Raw genomic sequence first — 17806 nt, forward strand, 5'->3', positions numbered from 1 at the left:
CTTGTTTATCAGCATCTGAAGGAGACTGTTCTGAAACTAATTGTATCATAAGCTCTGTATGTGATGACTACTTCCATTCTTGCAAGGATAATAAATACATGTATCCTTCCTGATATTGAAGCCGTGAGAGATATTTTTCCAACAGTATGTTATGTGATCCATCAACCCTCAGCTTTCTATTTTTCATTGCCATGCCTGCCATTGCTACAAAAAGTGCCGTTATCAATTTCTTTCATCGTTCCTTCAGCATTTCAAAAGGCCCACCCCCCCACCATCTCAAATCCCCCGTCGTCTCGGAGGCTAGCAGAGCTCAACAGGTTGCATTTGGCACTGGTCTCAAGTAAACAAACAGACAAACGAAAACATCACAGGCATCTACTCTGTTGGCCAACAATTGTGAGCCCCCACAGAAACCGTACTGCTAGGTGATGAGCCGCGGAGAAAAAGCTGTTGGAGATAAATTGAGAAAATAAACTTTGTTTCAAAACTCTCTTCTCTTTATTTCCAACTTTCTTAGTATCCTTACTTCCTTCTATAGGTTTTTCTTATTTTTAGGTTATATACAACGATACAAAGTGGGTGGTTTTGCATCGCATGGGGTATAAGTGCCGTCTCATCGAACAAAATGTAGTAGCAGACCTTCAAATGACAGATTAATTTTTAATACAGGATATAGTAGAGTTCACCGATAAAGCAGCAAAGTATCCACCACTTTCAGTCTCACTTCTGCTCGTGACTGAGCCAGGTTATATGTGTAGGATTTGAATGGCGTCGTAAGCATTAATAAAATACTTAAAGAGGACATTATGCCTATTTTCAGGATCATATTTGTATTTTGAGCATTTGCTGTGACATGTCTCCATGCTTTAATGTTCAAAAAGCTCTGCAGCACCACTTTTCACCCTCTGTCTGAAACCAGAGCCCAGTCTGCTCTGATTGGTTAGCTGGCCGGCTCTGTTGTGATTGGTCAAATGCTTAGAGATGTCCAGCCCCTTAGCCTATCAAGTAGGGCTGTGCAATTAATTGTATTTTAATCGCAATTACGATTTTGGCCTGCCACAATTATGAAAACATAATCGAAAAAAACGATTATTTTGCTTTGCTTGGTTGTGACAGTGCACTGCAACATATTTGATCTAATTTATTTGTATTTATCATATTTACATATGTTTAGTAGCTTGTTGAAGTGCACTGTTGATCTTGTTTATTGGTATTTATTATTTTGATGTTATTTAATTAAATGTATCATTTATTTTTGTATTGGTTTTTCAGTTGAATTATACGTTCAGGGTAATCAACAGTTAAAAAGATACTGTTGAAATTATTATTTGTATTTGTTTTAAAGTTCAATAAATGGATGTTTTCAAAGTCAATGAATAATCGTATTTAATAATCGTGATATCAATCATTGACCAAAATAATCATGATTATGATTTTTGCCATAATGGTACAGCCCTACTATCAAGTACAGTGTTACACAGTGAATTCATTATGTTTCAAAGGAAACAAAAGGAGTCTAATGGAGGCTTCCCTTACTTTAGGAAAAACCTCTATAACAAAGGGAAAACCTCAGCATGCATAATAGGGCCTCTTTAAAATCAAATGCAGTTTGAACCAACAGCCTCACTGCAAGTCATTATAGCACTCTGTCAACAACACACTGAGATGAATGCATTTCCTCCCCGCAGTGACAGCGGACACCACTGTGCCTAAACGCTACTAACTGCTACCAAATAAGACTTTAGATATAGGATCTCCTGATCCTGCAAACACACTGAAAGGAAATACTGAAGCATTTGTCTCATTGTGGTTTGTGTAAAACATCTTTTCCAGACTTTTCCGTCCTGAAACCACTGAGGTGAATAGAACACCTGAACACTTTACCGTAGTAAACATATAACAGACCAAAATCTGTGCCTAAATGTTTCATATGCTGCATAAATAATGAAAAATTAATTTCTAAGGGAAAACCAAAATCCCAATCCACTCATGTTTCACTGAATTTCTGAGGTTTCCTTTATCGTTTCTGAAACACTACACTATGGTCATACTCCATATTGAAACATATATGATACCGTGTACTGTGATCAGTAGTAAAGCTTCCCGGCTTCTCATAGTTTTAATATATTTAGTTACTTCTGGACAACCAGGTCTTAAAGTATTAATAAACAATGCCCACAGTTATTCTCCAACTCACCCTCAATATAGAGCGGCTCCACCACGTCGTGATTGATGAGCTCGAAGTTCTCATGGCCGATCCAGTGCTCCACGTTCCTCTTCCTTCCCGTGAAGAAGTTGTCCACCACCGTCACCTCGTGGCCATCCATCATCAGCTTGTCCGTCAGGTGGGAACCCACAAACCCCGCCCCACCTGTGATCTAGAGGAAGAAAACACATGTCAGTAAAGGAAGATACATATTTGTGTTTCATTAATCTTTTGTATGTACTCTAAAGGAAGAATGAAGTCTAAATCAACAGGCATTTTACACAGCAGACTTGTCTTAGAAATTAAAACAATATATTAATTGATAAAATGTACACCATTTGAAATGAAAATTGAGAGGAAATGTACAGTACACTACTTTTACCCATTAACCACAGTATGAACAGCTTTATACAAGATGTGCATACAAGAACTTAAAACACTGATAGCAGCCATGGTGCTAAATATTGTTTAAAAAGCCAATTCTCATCTAATTTGCACTTCACCATGTTGTTTTTCATGCAGACCAATCAGATGCTGATTAACTGCTGATTAACTAACTGCCGCACAAATAAAAATAAAGTGTTGTTGGTTCAGTAATTCTAAACGTTGTGCCTTGGATGCAAGAGGTATTTGGTAACAAAATAAATACATTTAAAACATCAGTGGAGCATTTTTTTTAATTTGTTAAGTAATAAAAAACATTTTTGACTTGCTCTTGGTGTTAGACAGAAAGTCAGAAATCAACCTGACTAATTAAAAAAGGTTTTCAATTGAACCTAAAAATGTCAAGTTCCTGACGGTGCTTCATGAAAAGTCAGGAGGATAGCGAAAGTCATCAGGATACATGGTGCTAAATATTTATTTTATTAAATTTGCCAACTGCTAGGACTGTCTTAGGGAAGATAGCTTTTAGATGCGCAGCTCCGCTGTCTTGGAATAGTCTGCCAATTAAATGGAAACTGAACAATCTGGTGGCACTAAATGTTTTTAAAGCTCGGTTGGATGCTACTCAATCGGATGCCGTTGGTACCGGTTCATGTGGATAGTTATTGTAAATTGTAATCCCTGTAATGATGCTGTATGATGTCCTTTTTGTTGTTTTATGTTTCATGTGGAACCGACTTGAGCAGGTCCCCCTTGAAAGAGAGATCAATGATCTCAAGGGATACACCTGGATAAATAAAGGTTTGAAATGAAATGAAATACATTTTCCTGGAACCATAAACATCCACAGGGCCACCGCCACAGAGCTAACAATAAGACCCATTTTGTGTTAAAGCAGAAATGCCCTGTTTAGATTTAATTTTGAGAAAGATAAGGATTAGAACTTCATTCTGTTTAAATCCTAAGCAGCTAGTGGCTCGAATCAGGGTATAATAACGATTATTGTATAGGTCGTCTGAAATCGTGTTTATCCCATACCAGAATTCTCTTGCGATCCTTTTCTGACAGGAATTTCACAGGTGGGTATTTCTGAGAAAAACTAGAGGGAGAGAAGAAAAGGAAGAGAAGGTTAATGAGAGGGAAGCAAATTGGATCAATATCTACTGAATACATGTAAAAAATTGTTCATGAAGAATCAATAAATGGGTTTTTTTATGTATTTTTCTGCCGCTCTGAAAACATGTAAGATACGTGAAATGCTTTTCTGAGAAACTAATCTTCTCTGGTTCCTCTCAATTTGAACTAAGCCTACTACTTGTCCTTTAAATCAATAAAATAGCCTGAGTATACGTATACCTCAACAGCAATGTGTCAAACATGTGTTAAGGAAGCACAATCTGTTCATTATCGGGAGCTGCAGCATAGCAGAATACCTAGAGCAGGGGTGGCCAACCAGTCAGAGGTTAAGAGCCACATTTGTTCCATGTTACTGCAAAGAGCCACATCAAACACACAGTCACTGATACCGCTTGTTTCAGTTTTTTGTTTTCTGGAGACAAGATTTCAACCACGTCACTGATGCGTTTTTGTGGCATTGGGATATATTTTTTGTAAATCCTTTGGAGCAAAGAGAGGAGCTGTGGATTATTGTTATTGATTAATGCATCAGTGTTTCTTAGGGTCAACAACACTAAACTCACAACTTAAAATGAAAGCGTTTAGTTTATTTAATAAAAGAGCACATGTTCAATGCGAAAAGTGACAATAGTTATAGATTATTTGCAATTTGGTGCAATATATATTTAAAAAAAAAAACTTATATATATTTTTAAACACCTTGAATTTCAGGGGCAATGGAGGGGGAAACACTGAATAGTGTTTAATCAAAGATAGGTTTCCCCCCCTCAAAGGTGATTGGTTCACTGCATCGCGGGTATTATTGTGATTGGCTCTTGGGCCACATCAAAATTAGACGCGCTGTCATCCTCTCATACTGATACCTGACACCACACATACACGCCGGGAGCCGGGACGAAAGTAACACGGGACGAAAGTAACACGGGACGAAAGTAACGGAGCGATTTTATCCGAGCCCAAACAACTTTGACCGGCCAAATTACGTCAGAATTATCAGCATTCAATACTTAACAGACCTACTAAATATCAGGTTTAACTGTCAGGAGTAGTGTTGTCACGATGCCAACATTTTGGTTTCGATACCAAGTCAAGAATTGCGATTCCGATTCTTTTTCGATACTTTTCTTAAAAAATTAAATGTAATTATTGTGCTTTATTTCACACCATAACCATAACACAAACTTTTAAATAATGAGAACAATAAATAAAATAAATGACAATAATTCGTATTAAATAAAATTAATACATGTCTCACAGACAGGCCTCGTGGTGTCCGTAGGCTTGCCCTCACTGTCAGAGATATAGCTAAAATACATCCAAATGTAGCTTCTGGCGTCTTTTTTGTCAACAAGCCGAGGCGCAGCGGCAGTTGCACTCCCACTTGCAGCCATGCTTCTCGTTTTCTCACATGCTCTGGCAGCTAGCGTGTGCACGAGAGAGGGGAGGCACTTGAGCATGCTTGAGAGGGGCGGGACTGCAGGCACGCTGCAGTGCAGGGAGTGGAAGCAGAGCGCTGAACACACTAGTGATGGGAATTCCGGCTCTTCTTGCTGAGCCGGATCATTTGGCTCACCAAGAAGAGCTGGCTCTTTCGGCTCCCAAACGGCTCTTCAGTTTACCACATATTATACTTTTAATTAAATCAAATGTTGCCCTGTTTTGACTAATGATTTATATGTGTACACATATATATCACTTAAATTATTCAATACATCCTTTGTAGCATTCAAAAGTAAAAATTACATGTTTAATATAAATGATTTGCTGTGGCCAATTGTTTTCATTGCATTTACAGACCCGTGTAACTCTCTGATACCACCCAATGAATGCATTGACTTGCTTGTAGAACCACGCTACACAAAACAGATAGCAACACCTATAAAAACTATTTTAAAAAAAAAGGGGCTACTGTATCGACCTATATAAAGTATATAAATAGTTTTTTTTTCAAAATACCAAAAAGATCCTGCATTTTAGCCATGCCTCATTTCGCTCTATTTGCTCTTTCTAGCGCTGTTTTTGCAGGGGGCTGATTCTGTGAGCTGCAGCTGACCACACGCCCCTGTAGGAGAGGGGAGCGTGCTCTGAGATCAGCTGCTGGGCTGTCAGAAGAGGGGGAGAAAAAGAGATCTCCGTCCTCCGTGTTTTATTCTTATAGAAGTAAGAAGAGAAGTAATGGGGCAGAAACCCTCCTTTGTACGCAGCGGCCCAGACATAGACATCAAACGGCAACATATATTCAGTTGCCAGTTGCTTTGGCATTAGGGCGGGGATATCTGATACTTTCCAAGGTTTGACATAATGAATTGTGCTACTTTTAAAGCAAGCAACGATGTTTTCAAATCTGTAATCAAAAAGCTCCTCAAAAACACTATCGAAGAAGTTCCTGCCGTTGCTACGTTAGTTCAAACAGTAACAACGGACTACTTTTCTTAGCGGATGCAAGTCAATTTAAATCAATACATAAAACTATTTTTTTAATCAATAAAATCATTTTCTAAATCCATAAAAGCATTTCCATTAATATTGGGAGTCATGTCGTTACTTTGTTGAGAATGTGGCCATGTGTAATAAGCGGGATAATGTGCACATTGCACATCGCATAATGTGCCTTCATGCCGATCTAGATCCCTCCGCAAAAATGGCTCGTTCGCGGGCGAGAGCCGGCTCCCGTCGTTCACTTAAAAGAGCCGGCTCGTTCGCGACCGACACATCACTAGAACACACACACGGCTCTTAGTAAAACGGCGCTTTCTCACCGGAGTACTTTCCCCCGTCATTCTTAAAGTACCGATACTAATGAAACGGAGGAATCGTAATGTTTTTAACGGCAGGGTATCGCGGTGCCTTTCAAGTATCGGTACACCGTGCAACACTAGTCAGGAGTCAGTGTCTCTCCCCCAAACTCACACAATTCGATATGAACTGAAGAGCCGCATGAAACTAGGCAAAGACCCGCAGGTTGGCCACCCCTGACCTAGAGGCTCGTTATTGAATAATCTTAGATCTACGTACAGTAACCCACCTGCAGCTCTCCACAGTGCCCTCTCAGGAGGATCACATTCATAATGCTGTGACATATTGCAGGTTTATAAAAAGCAGCACACCGTAGCAATCAGGGCAATACAAACAAGTGGCTTGGTCTCATTAGCATTCAAGGCGTAAACAGATATATGCATAACAAATCTATATTTCTGTAGCATCATGACGCTGTGGTCCCAAACCCATTTCAAGGTAGAATAATCAGTCATCTAACTTCCCGTCAGTGTGTTTAAATTACACAGAGGAGGTATTCCTTTTTTCTCAAAGTCCACAAAAATGGATGGAAAAATCTGCAGTGGGTAACCTGTTGATAAACAAAACATAACATGCATTCTGACAGAATCCTCTTTCCTTTCTTACTTGCAATTGAAAGCTATTCTCACATAGATAAAAGGGTACCTATATATTTTGCTATGAATATCTGAATATTAGCCTGAAGACACAGAAAAGATAGGAGCGAGTATCTCACTCCACCACTAGAGTATTCAGTATCACTATTCAAAGGTGGTCGATTGAGGGTAATAGTGTTGACAATACTGCACACAGCCTTCATCACCACCTCCAGACTTTAAAGACACCTTATTATGCTATTTGGGGGGTTTCCCTTTCCTGAAGTGTGTTTTAAATGCATTTGTGTGTGCATATAAGTGGTCTGCAAAGGCTGTAACGCCTCCATTGGACTCCTTAGATTACTTACTGATAAGTGCTTTGTGCACCAGGAAAAGCACTATATAAATGTAATATGTATTATTATTATTATTATTATTATTATTATAGTGACATTTCCAGGCAGTTGACCAATCACAACAGAGCCGGCCAGCTAACCAATCAGAGCAGACTGGGCTCTGGTTTCAGACAGAGGGTGAAAAGAGGTGCTGCAGCACAGGCAGTGTGAGAAGAATAAAGAGCTTTTTGAACATTAGAGCATGGAGACAAGTCACAGTAGAGACACTAAATACTGATATGAACCTGAAAATGAGCAAAACATGTCCTCTTTAAAAGAAGACTTAAAATAAGAAGCAAAAGCTGCCATGGGATGTAGTTAAGGGATACACTCTTAAAGATCATGAATATGGGTGTAGGCAGAGATGGAGTACTCGAGTCCTGGACTCGGACTCGAGTGCCGATTTTCGGGACTCGTGACTCGACTCGGACTCGCGCACTGATTGACGCGACTCGGATTTGGACTTGTGAATTCTCCCGCACGATGACTTGGACTCGTGATTTTTGCCCCCACGATGACTCGGACTCGACTTGTACATTGATGCTCTGACTTGGACTCCAGCAAATTTTCTCTGGAGTCTGATGTCCTCTATCCTGGCGTGTGCGCCTGCGAGGCGAGTTCACGTACTGGGCCCCGCTATTCCAGCCTAAAGATGTCTAGAGACACACCCCGCATCGTGCTGTATGCTTTCACACATTGTGCTTCCACATTGGAAAAGAGCAGCGCAAAATGCTCATTATGTGGAAACAATATTGAAGAGAAGGCTCTGTAACACATTACTGAGTTCAGACATATAGGCCGTCTTGAACACTATCATCAGGTGATCTAATCAATAAATAAAGATTCAGCCATAACACGAAAGCACATGGCTACTTAGCATGCAGAATGACTTCATTTTGCATGCTAAGTAGCCATGTGCTTTCTGGGGTTAAATCTTTATCAGTAAACCGATTTAACCGGTAAAGGTTCCTTCAAAATAAGAGTCCCGATCTTATTACTATCAAAATAAAAGTGCAAAACGAAAACTTTACCATAGGAAAAATATTGGCATACACATATAATCACTTCTCTAAAAGTTAACTCATTTTAAATATAGTTTATTTATATATAATAATAATATTCATATTAGTAATAAGCTTTATATTTGTACACCTATTACAAGAATTGTAGCCAAACTCGCTTCACAGCAGTTCAATAGACAGATTAGTACAACATGACAGGATAAAAGCAATGTAGAGGAGCAGCTACATTTCAACACATATATCCACAAAGATTAATACATGAAGACTTGTGACTCCGACTCGACTCGGACACTCCTTGGGTGACTCGGACTCAAACACAGGTAATGATGACTCGACTCGGACACTCCTTGGGTGACTCGGACTTGGACTTGGACTTGGCTACGACTCTCCCTTGGTGACTCGGACTTGGACTCAAAGAGTGGTGACTCGAGAGTGACTTGGACTCGTGAATTGGTGACTTGACTACAACACTGGGTGTAGGTCTATGTCCATATACATCTGTACAATAGCATATAGCGTTAGCATGCCCTGCGACAAAACGTATAATTCTTATGAACCCTAAAGATAGAAAGGCAAAGTACTTTAACTTAGATAAATAGCTTGAAGACTTTCTGAAGCTCATATGAATGGGAGAAGCTGCATCTTTACTGTCACATCTGGGTAGAGGGGTGGGAAACATTAATGGGACCCAAGAAGGTAATTTGTGAATTTACAACAACATGCCTCTTCTCTTTGTAATAAAAGAAAATGTCCTAATTGGAGATGGAGCAAAGCATGTGCTAAGATAAGATGCTATGGTTCCTATGGTAACACCACGTGTTGAAAATAAACGCATGCATTAAATAATGAAACGCTGTAAACCTCTGCGTCCCTCCTTGTGTGTCTTGTCTGTGCGATAGCTATGTCCATGTATAATAATGCCGTCGGTTTAGTTCCATTGGTCTGTCTTTGAACATAAATAATAACCATTAGAAGCTGCAATGCAATGGTCCGTACAGTGTCGGTGTTATTCATAGAAAGCCTGCTAGCCTGAAGTCACATATTTCTAATCTTACTTTCTAATCTATTTTTGTATTGCCTGGTGAGAATAGCTATGCAAATCAGCACAGCTTGCTTCTCTTTCATGCTCTGTAAACGGCTGTAACTTATTGATAATGGACGTTTAGAGGCTCATTGCATGTCCTTCAGATGGTGCAGTTACACTGGGGGGTCTAGTTTAGCTTTGAATGAATATTAAATGGTTTTGGGGAGAACAATTGAAAGTAATAATTAAAATATGCATATAACATTGGGTCTTAATTCTAGTCATTAGGGCCGACCATTTGAGTTGGTACTACAATATAGAAAACATGCAAGTATTTCAGGCTTCATAAGTCTTATATATTGTTCTCATTACCTTTGAGCAGGTGTTTGTGTTTGCACATGTGTATCAAAGAGGGAAACTCACCTTTGTTCCAGATCACGAATCTTCTCTCTGAGAGGAGCCACAGCCTAAAGAGAGTGGAGAAGAGAGAAACATGAGGTCAGGCAGGAGTCGATGCTTCGTTAACATTTAATTGATACTACGGTGTGTCTTAAAGGTCAAACTACAACATCAGCATGTTAATGTAAGGTTGCGTGTGGCGCAGTGAAATAGTGCGCTGGTGTTTTCGGATCAGGGGGTCACAGGTTTAAACCCCACTGCAGTCAGCATGTCGTTGTGTCCCTGGGCAAGGCACTTCACCCCAAATTGCTCCTGTGGGGATTGCCCACAGTATTGAGTAACAAGTAATGTTGTGTTCATGACATCTTCATCTATGGGTGGGCGAAAAATGTGTAATCACAATTATGATCTAAATTGCAATCGTGTCTCAATTTTGAAATGCCCTTTAGACTAAAGCCAGACTTGAAAAAACTTCCTCCATTTGGACCATTCACTAAATTGCATTAAAGATACTTGTAGCAGCCCTGAAAGTCAGAAAGCGGTGATGTATGTAGTTCATTTCATAAGGGTTTTGATTGTTCCTACTTTAGTTTTGGTCTTTGTTTATAATATTATTATTTTGTGATCAATTATGAGGAGGTTAGTGTAGGTAGGGTATGACCCCAACTCTGATGAAAGTTTGATTCTTCAAATCATATGTATGTGCTCGTTATTATACAAGTTGACCATTATCATTGAATTAAGAAAGTGAAAATGTAGATCTCAGCATTCATTTTTGAAAGCATGTCAGAAAAAAGGCAACAAGGTTCAATCCTAACGGTACGTCCACACAGCAGCTTCAGAAGAAACTTCCACCGCTTCCAACGCTTCTCTGCCCATTGACTTTGAATGGGGATGACGTCACTTTGCCTCGCTTTTCGCCGAACTGCATTGTGGGGGAGCGAAGCAAAGATTTCCAGGATGTCCAGGATTCAAAAGTTGAGCAATGTTCAACTTTTGAAGCTGAGCTGGAATCTCAGCCAATCAATCACGTTTATGCAAATCTGACAGTAGAAGCGCTAGCCAATCAAACCGCGTGTAAGCAGGGAGAACCAGACCGCAGTTCATTTCCTCATATTGCAAACGAGAAATTACGGTAGCAAATCACCCGGTTCTTTATGACCAGAACTATTAACGGGATACAAACCGGAGGAACCAGGCATGGAGGGAGGTGGCAGAGACAGTGGGTGAAACTGGTAGGTTTTCCCCTGTTTGGGGAGTTTATATATATATATATATATATATATATATATTGCTCGCATAAAATCCCCGGGGTTTTTTGCTTTGTATGTCGGGGGTGGGAGATTCATGTGATTGATTGTTGGTCGCATTGCTAGCAAAAAATCCCCAAGCTGTCAGACACGCCCAGCTCCAAGATTTTCAAGATTTTTGAAAAGCTGCTGTGTGGACGTACCGTAAGCCTCTCAGGGACTTTTAGTTTGTTTCCTGAAGTGGTTGCAATACCTAACAGGTTTCATAATAGACATCTCATTGCACAACAAAGATTACAAATACAATTGGCTTGGGAAATATCTGCACAGCCAAACCATGATACACCACGCAGTGTGAATTCATTTTTCCAATTAGAATAGTAGTCTAGTTGCCTACAACACTTTATGTGTGTGTTAACAGCAATGAGCAATTAACGCTGTCAATGAGGTTATGTGAAGTTAAATACAGCGTGATAAGTAGATTAGGAGGGCCTTCAAGATTAATCAAATACAATAAATGGCACACATGGTGATGATCATAACCTCCACCTAGAGAGTTTTGGTTTGGATTGTTTGTCTGTCAGCAGGATAACGAAAACACTACTGGCCTAATTTGCATAAACGTTGGAAAAGTGGCTTGGTGGCACCAAAGTGGCTTGGTGATTGTTGACCTAGAGACTCATCAACACCTCAGGAAACACTCAGGAACCACCTGAGAAAATCCCATTTGGAGACTAGCAGCAGATCATGCAGCACTTGAATGCTTAAATGTACAAAAAAATATATACTTTTATTAGTACCTTTTTTAATCATTTCATGGCCATACCAGTTAGCAATTAAAATGTCACACATCATTTAAATACAATTTATAACTGAGGTGTTTTACTTAAAAAGGTGATACAAAATATGCCCCTTGTTTTGTTTTTTTAAACATAAGGCAAGGCAAATTTATTTATAGAGCACTTTTCAACGCAAAAAGTGCTTTAAAAAAAAAATGAAAGACATTAAAGAGCCTGTGACACCATCCCAACAACTGTTGTGCAATGAAATATTGGGCTACTAGTAATCTCGAACCGTCAGTTTAAAAAAGAAAAAGCGATACCGTTTCGTTAAATATCAATAATTTCGAACATCGCGGGGAAATTCCTTCACTCATTTTGAAGTTTTGGGGGGAAGCCGGAAGTGACGTCAATGCGGGAACGCTTCGAGTGCCAAACACGGACAAAGTGTGTTGTGTCATGCGTAGAAATGGTGAATTACTGAGTTTAGGCACGTTAAGAACGTTTTAATGAAGTTGACTACAGTATATTCATATTTGTCAGTGCTTTCATGTCAATTCGGCGACATAAACATAAATGATCGTGGTGAAGATGATGATTACATTAGGATTAAAAATCGGGAGTGAGAGCTGCTGAATTTCCTCCCGTCGGATGTGATATAAAAACAAATCGATTATTTTTGTGGTTATAAACTCAAGTGGATGAAACTACATTTATTAGTGCTTTCATGTCAATTCGGCGAACATATGATACATTAAATGATGAGTGAGGATGATGATTAAAAATCGTTTGTTTGAGCCGGTCTGCATTTACTGATGAGAAAACAAACCGATGCTTTTTGTAGTTGTAGTACACCAACAACGTGGATTAAACGTGTGGTTTTTTACCACAATGTTGGGGAAATTAATAGATAAAATGCACGGATTATTATTATTATTCCCACTCCGATCGGGACACTAGGTCCACCGTTTCCCCGCAGCGAGGCTCCCCCCGTTGACAGTTTACGTGGGCTGGGTGCAGTGGCGGACTGTGGGTGCAGTGGCGGACTGGCCATCGGGACGAATCCCGATGGGCCGGTACCGAAGTGGGCCGGTCGGATAAGTAACTAGCACATCCCCCATAGGCGGCGCGTGAGGCTCAGGTTTGAGAAGGCTAAATAACTTATTTTACCTGACGCTGTCCGCCTCCGGCGTCTATAGAAAAGAGATCCACTCAGTGTGCGGAATTTAAATCTCTCAAGTCATATTACAGGATAAAGAAAATACAGTGTAAACTGCCGTATGCAGAGAAGACGCCGACGTGTCGCACTTATCATTCATATTACATCATCAATCAGATAATATCATAATATATCATATATTTCCTTATCTGAGTCAGCTTCTCCAGCCTCATCTGGCCGTGCAACACTCACAGTGTCACAGACTGGATGCAGAAGTATTATTTAACACATTATGTTGACGAAACACTCGAGACAAATGTAATTAAAGTCAGATCCACTCGTGTCTTAGACGTGAACGCGCTCTCAGCTGGAGAGAGAAACCCTGGCTTGATTTACCGAGTTGATAACCAGCGTCGTAGGACCGCTTAGCGAGATCTCGTTTGTTAGTTTGTTGTTGTTAGTTTGTTACTCAAACATATCCAGGGTCTGTTGAACTGGCTTCGTAGTACAGGGCACAGGTGGCTAGCAGCGCTAATGTCAAAGACACAGACATTATACATTATATTTGTATTTTACATCCCCCACTCCCCCCGTTGACAGCTTACTAGCGGTACCGAAGTGGGCCGGTCGAGAGTCCCGGGATGATTTTTAGTCCCAGTCCACCACTGGCTACATGACCATATGATCGCCCATATTGACGCACCTCATTCCTAAACTTAGAAGATACAACATAAACCGATCCTTCAGCCTCATATGAGCTCTCAGACACGTTCAACATTAACCTGTCATCGCTGTCTGAGCTTGCTGCTGTGTGCACCATCGTGCGTTTACATCTGACTGTATATATATAAAGGTTTACATGCAGATGCTGGGATCCTGGACGGTGCAGCTGGAGCGCTGTGCCCGCAATGACGTCACCCATCATTTGGCGGGACTTGAAGAATCCGCGAGAAGATTCAGAAAATTGTCAACATTGAAGGCAGATTAATGGTTATCAAAGTACAAATATCCAAAATCAGTTCAGTAACGGTTTTCAAGGGGACAATATGTACTCAAATTGATGGGTTTGGATGATGGGGGAAAACCGTGTCACAGGCTCTTTAAGCATTAAAAAAGAAAAGCTAATCAAATAAACATTAAGAAAAAAAATACATGGATAAAAGTTACAGTGCAGTCTAAAATATAAATAGTTCAATTAAACATTACAAGAAAAAGTACATGGATAAAAGTTACAGTGCAGTTTAAGATATGAATAGTTCAAATAAAAGCAGCGACAAAAAGAAAAGTCTTCAGCCTGGATTTAAAAGTAGTCAGAGTTGCAGCGGACCTGCAGGTTTCTGGGAGTTTGTTCCAGATATTTGGAGCATAATAACTGAACGCTGCTTTTCCATGTTTAGTTCTGACTCTGGGGACAGAAAGCTGACCAGTCCCTGAAGACCTGAGAGATCTGGATGGTTCATAGTTTAGCAGGAGGTCAGTAATGTATTTTGGGCCTAAACCATTCAGTGCTTTATAAACCAGCAGCAGTATTTTGAAATCTATTCTTTGACACACAGGAAGCCAGTGTAAAGACTTCAGAACAGGAGTGATGTGATCCACTTTCTTAGTGTTAGTGAGGACTCGAGCAGCGGCGTTCTGAATCAGCTGCAGCTTTCTAATAGATTTTTTAGTGAGACCTGTGAAGACACCATTGCAGTAGTCGAGTCTACTGAAGATAAAGGCATGGACAAGTTTTTCCAAATCCTGCTGTGACATTAGTCTTTTAATCCTAGATATGTTCTTTAGGTGATAGTAGGCTGATTTAGTAACTGTTTTAATGTGACTGTTGAAACTCAGGTCAGAGTCCATGACTACACCTAGATTTCTGGCTTTATCTGTTGGTTTGAACATTGCAGACTGAAGCTCAGCGCTAACTTTTAAACGTTCTGCCTTGGCTCCAAAAACCATTACCTCAGTTTTATCTTTGTTTAATTGGAGAAAGTTCTGACACATCCAGTCATTGATGTGTTCAATGCACTTACTCAGTGTTTGAATTGGAGCATAGTCTCCTGGTAAAATTGTTACGTACATTTGTGTGTCATCTGCATAGCTATGGTAACTTATTTTGTTGTTCTTCATTATCTGAGCCAGTGGTAGCATGTAGATGTTAAAGAGAAGAGGCCCCAAGATGGAGCCTTGAGGAACCCCACATGTCATATTTGTCAACTCAGATGTGTATTTACCGATAGAAACAAAGTTGTTTCTGTCCTTTAAGTAGGATTTAAACCAATTTAGAACTGTTTCCGAAAGTCCCACCCAGTTTTCCAGTCGGTCGAGTAATATGCTGTGGTCAACAGTGTCAAACGCAGCACTGAGATCTAATAATACTAACACTGAAGTTCTGCCACTGTCTGTGTTTAAGTGGATGTCGTTAAAGACCTTTACAAGAGCAGTCTCAGTGCTGTGGTTTGGACGAAAGCCTGACTGGAACACATCGCAACAACCATTTAAATGCAAGAAATTACTCAACTGTTGAAAAACAACTTTTTCAATGATCTTACCTAGAAATGGCAGGTTTGATATGGGCCTGTAATTGTTCATTACTGAAGCATCTAGATTATTCTTTTTTAAGAGCGGTTTAATGACTGCAGTTTTCAGGGCCTGTGGAAAAATACCTGAGTGAAGAGATTTGTTTACTATATGAAGTAGTTCTGAGGCCATGCAAGGCAAAACATCTTTGAAAAATCCTGTTGGAATAATATCAAGGCAGCAGGAGGAGGATTTCAGAAGTTGTATAATGTCCTCCAGGTTTTTATCATTAATCTGATGGAATTGTGTCATGATGTCTGAATTGATGTTAAGTGGACACAGAGACAACACATTTGCTGTTCCTGATGCAGAGGCACTGACTGCTTGTCTGATTTTCTGAATTTTGTCAGTGAAAAAGGAGGCAAAATCATTGCACGCCCTGGTGGATAGAAATTCAGAGGCTACTGACACTGGGGGTTAGTTAGTCTGTCGACGGTAGCAAACAAGGCACGTGCGTTGTTTTTGTTTTTGGTAATGATGTCAGAGAAGAATGATTGTCATGCGTTTTTCAATTCCAAATTATAAAGGCCAAGTCTCTCTTTATAAATTTCAAAGTGAACCTGGAGATTTGTTTTTCGCCACCTGCGTTCAGCTTTTCGACATTCTCTTTTTTAACGGTCATGGCCTTTCTCCATGGAGATATTTTCTTCCCGGTCACTTCCTTTACCTTAATTGGAGCAATGGCATCTATAACATTTTTAATTTTTGAATTAAAATGATCTACTAGCTCATTTACTGAGGTGTTAGCAGGGGCAAGTGTGGAAGAAAAATTCTGAGTAAACATTTCCCTAGTATTTTCAGTTAAACATCGCTTTGTGGTTACCTCTTTTTGAACACTTGTGTGAACAGAAATAGAGCTCTCAAAGAAAACACAGGAATGGTCAGACAGTGCAACATCAGTCACCACAACCTTAGAGATATTCAGACCCTTTGAGATAATTAAGTCCAGAGTGTGCCCCTTATTGTGCGTGGGCTCCGTCACATGCTGAGTCAGTCCATAGCTATCAAGAACACAAAACAGTTATTTAGCCCCTCTGTCCTGGGGGTTGTCAACATGGATGTTAAAATCACCAACAATGACTAGACGGTCAAAGTCAATACACACTATAGACAGCAGTTCAGTAAGGTCATCAAAAAAGCTTGCACAGTATTTGGGTGGCCTATAGATATTTAGGAACAGAGCTCGAGAGGAGCATTTCAGCTGAAGGGCCACATATTCAAAAGAATCAAAGTTTCCATAAAATCAAGATTGTGCTCAGTGATAAAATGTTTTTCCTGCCAAAGACCTGACATTTAATAAAGCTAGTTTAAGTTCGTTAAACACACTATCAGTCATGTTTTTTGTAACAAGCTGTGGCTGACATGGAATCACTGCTAAATTAGATAAACTCACACAGACGTTTGAGTGCTTCCTGTATCTAAGATCATTCACCGCTCTTAATCTATTACCTATCAACACAGATATCGGCAAAGCTACTGGCAGGCAGGGACTAATAATTTAGCCATTGTTTAAAGTTTGTCCATGTATTAAAGTTTCTCATTTAAAGGGCACCTATCATGCTATATTTGAACAATATACTGTAGGGCCATATCTATATAAATATATAAATATAGTTTTTTTTTCAAAATACCAAAAAGATCCTGCATTTTAGCCATGCCTCATTTCGCTCCATTTGCTCTTTCCAGTGCTGTTTTTGCAGGGGGCTGATTCTGTGAGCTGCAGCTGACCACGCCCCCCTGCAGGAGAGGGGAGCGTGCTCTGAGATCAGCTGCTAGGCTGCAGCGGGGAGAAGAGGGGGACAAAAAGAGATCTCCGTCCTCCGTGTTTTATTCTTATAGAAGTAAGAAGAGAAGTAATGGGGCAGAAACCCTCCTTTTTACGCAGCGGTCCAGACATAGACATCAAACGGCGACACGTATTCAGTGTGCAGTTCCTTTGGCATTAGGGCAGGGATATCTAGATACTCTCCCAAGGTTTGACATCATTAATTGTGCTACTTTTGAAAAGAAAGCAACAATGTTTTCAAATCTGTAATCAAAAAGCTCCTCAAAAACACTATTGAAGCAGTTCCTGCCGTTGCTACGTTAGTTCAGACGGTAACAACGGACTAT

At 40.0% G+C, this 17806-nt stretch overlaps 1 protein-coding gene across 4 annotated transcripts in view; it reads right to left on the reverse strand.

The window, feature by feature from the left end:
• The window catches only part of uxs1 (UDP-glucuronate decarboxylase 1), a 51880-nt gene that overhangs the window by 26909 nt on the left and 7165 nt on the right, over positions 1-17806 (reverse strand). For all 4 annotated transcript variants that reach the window (XM_034110033.2, XM_034110031.2, XM_034110032.2 and 1 more), the window contains exons 5-7: positions 9963-10006; positions 3629-3689; positions 2198-2378 (exon numbers count right to left, since the gene is read on the reverse strand). In XM_034110033.2, the coding sequence (XP_033965924.1) occupies positions 2198-2378; positions 3629-3689; positions 9963-10006 (286 nt within the window). The remainder of the gene's footprint in view (positions 1-2197; positions 2379-3628; positions 3690-9962; positions 10007-17806) is intronic.

This window comes from Pseudochaenichthys georgianus, chromosome 21 (genome assembly GCF_902827115.2).
Source record: "Pseudochaenichthys georgianus chromosome 21, fPseGeo1.2, whole genome shotgun sequence".
Taxonomy (NCBI): domain Eukaryota; kingdom Metazoa; phylum Chordata; class Actinopteri; order Perciformes; family Channichthyidae; genus Pseudochaenichthys; species Pseudochaenichthys georgianus.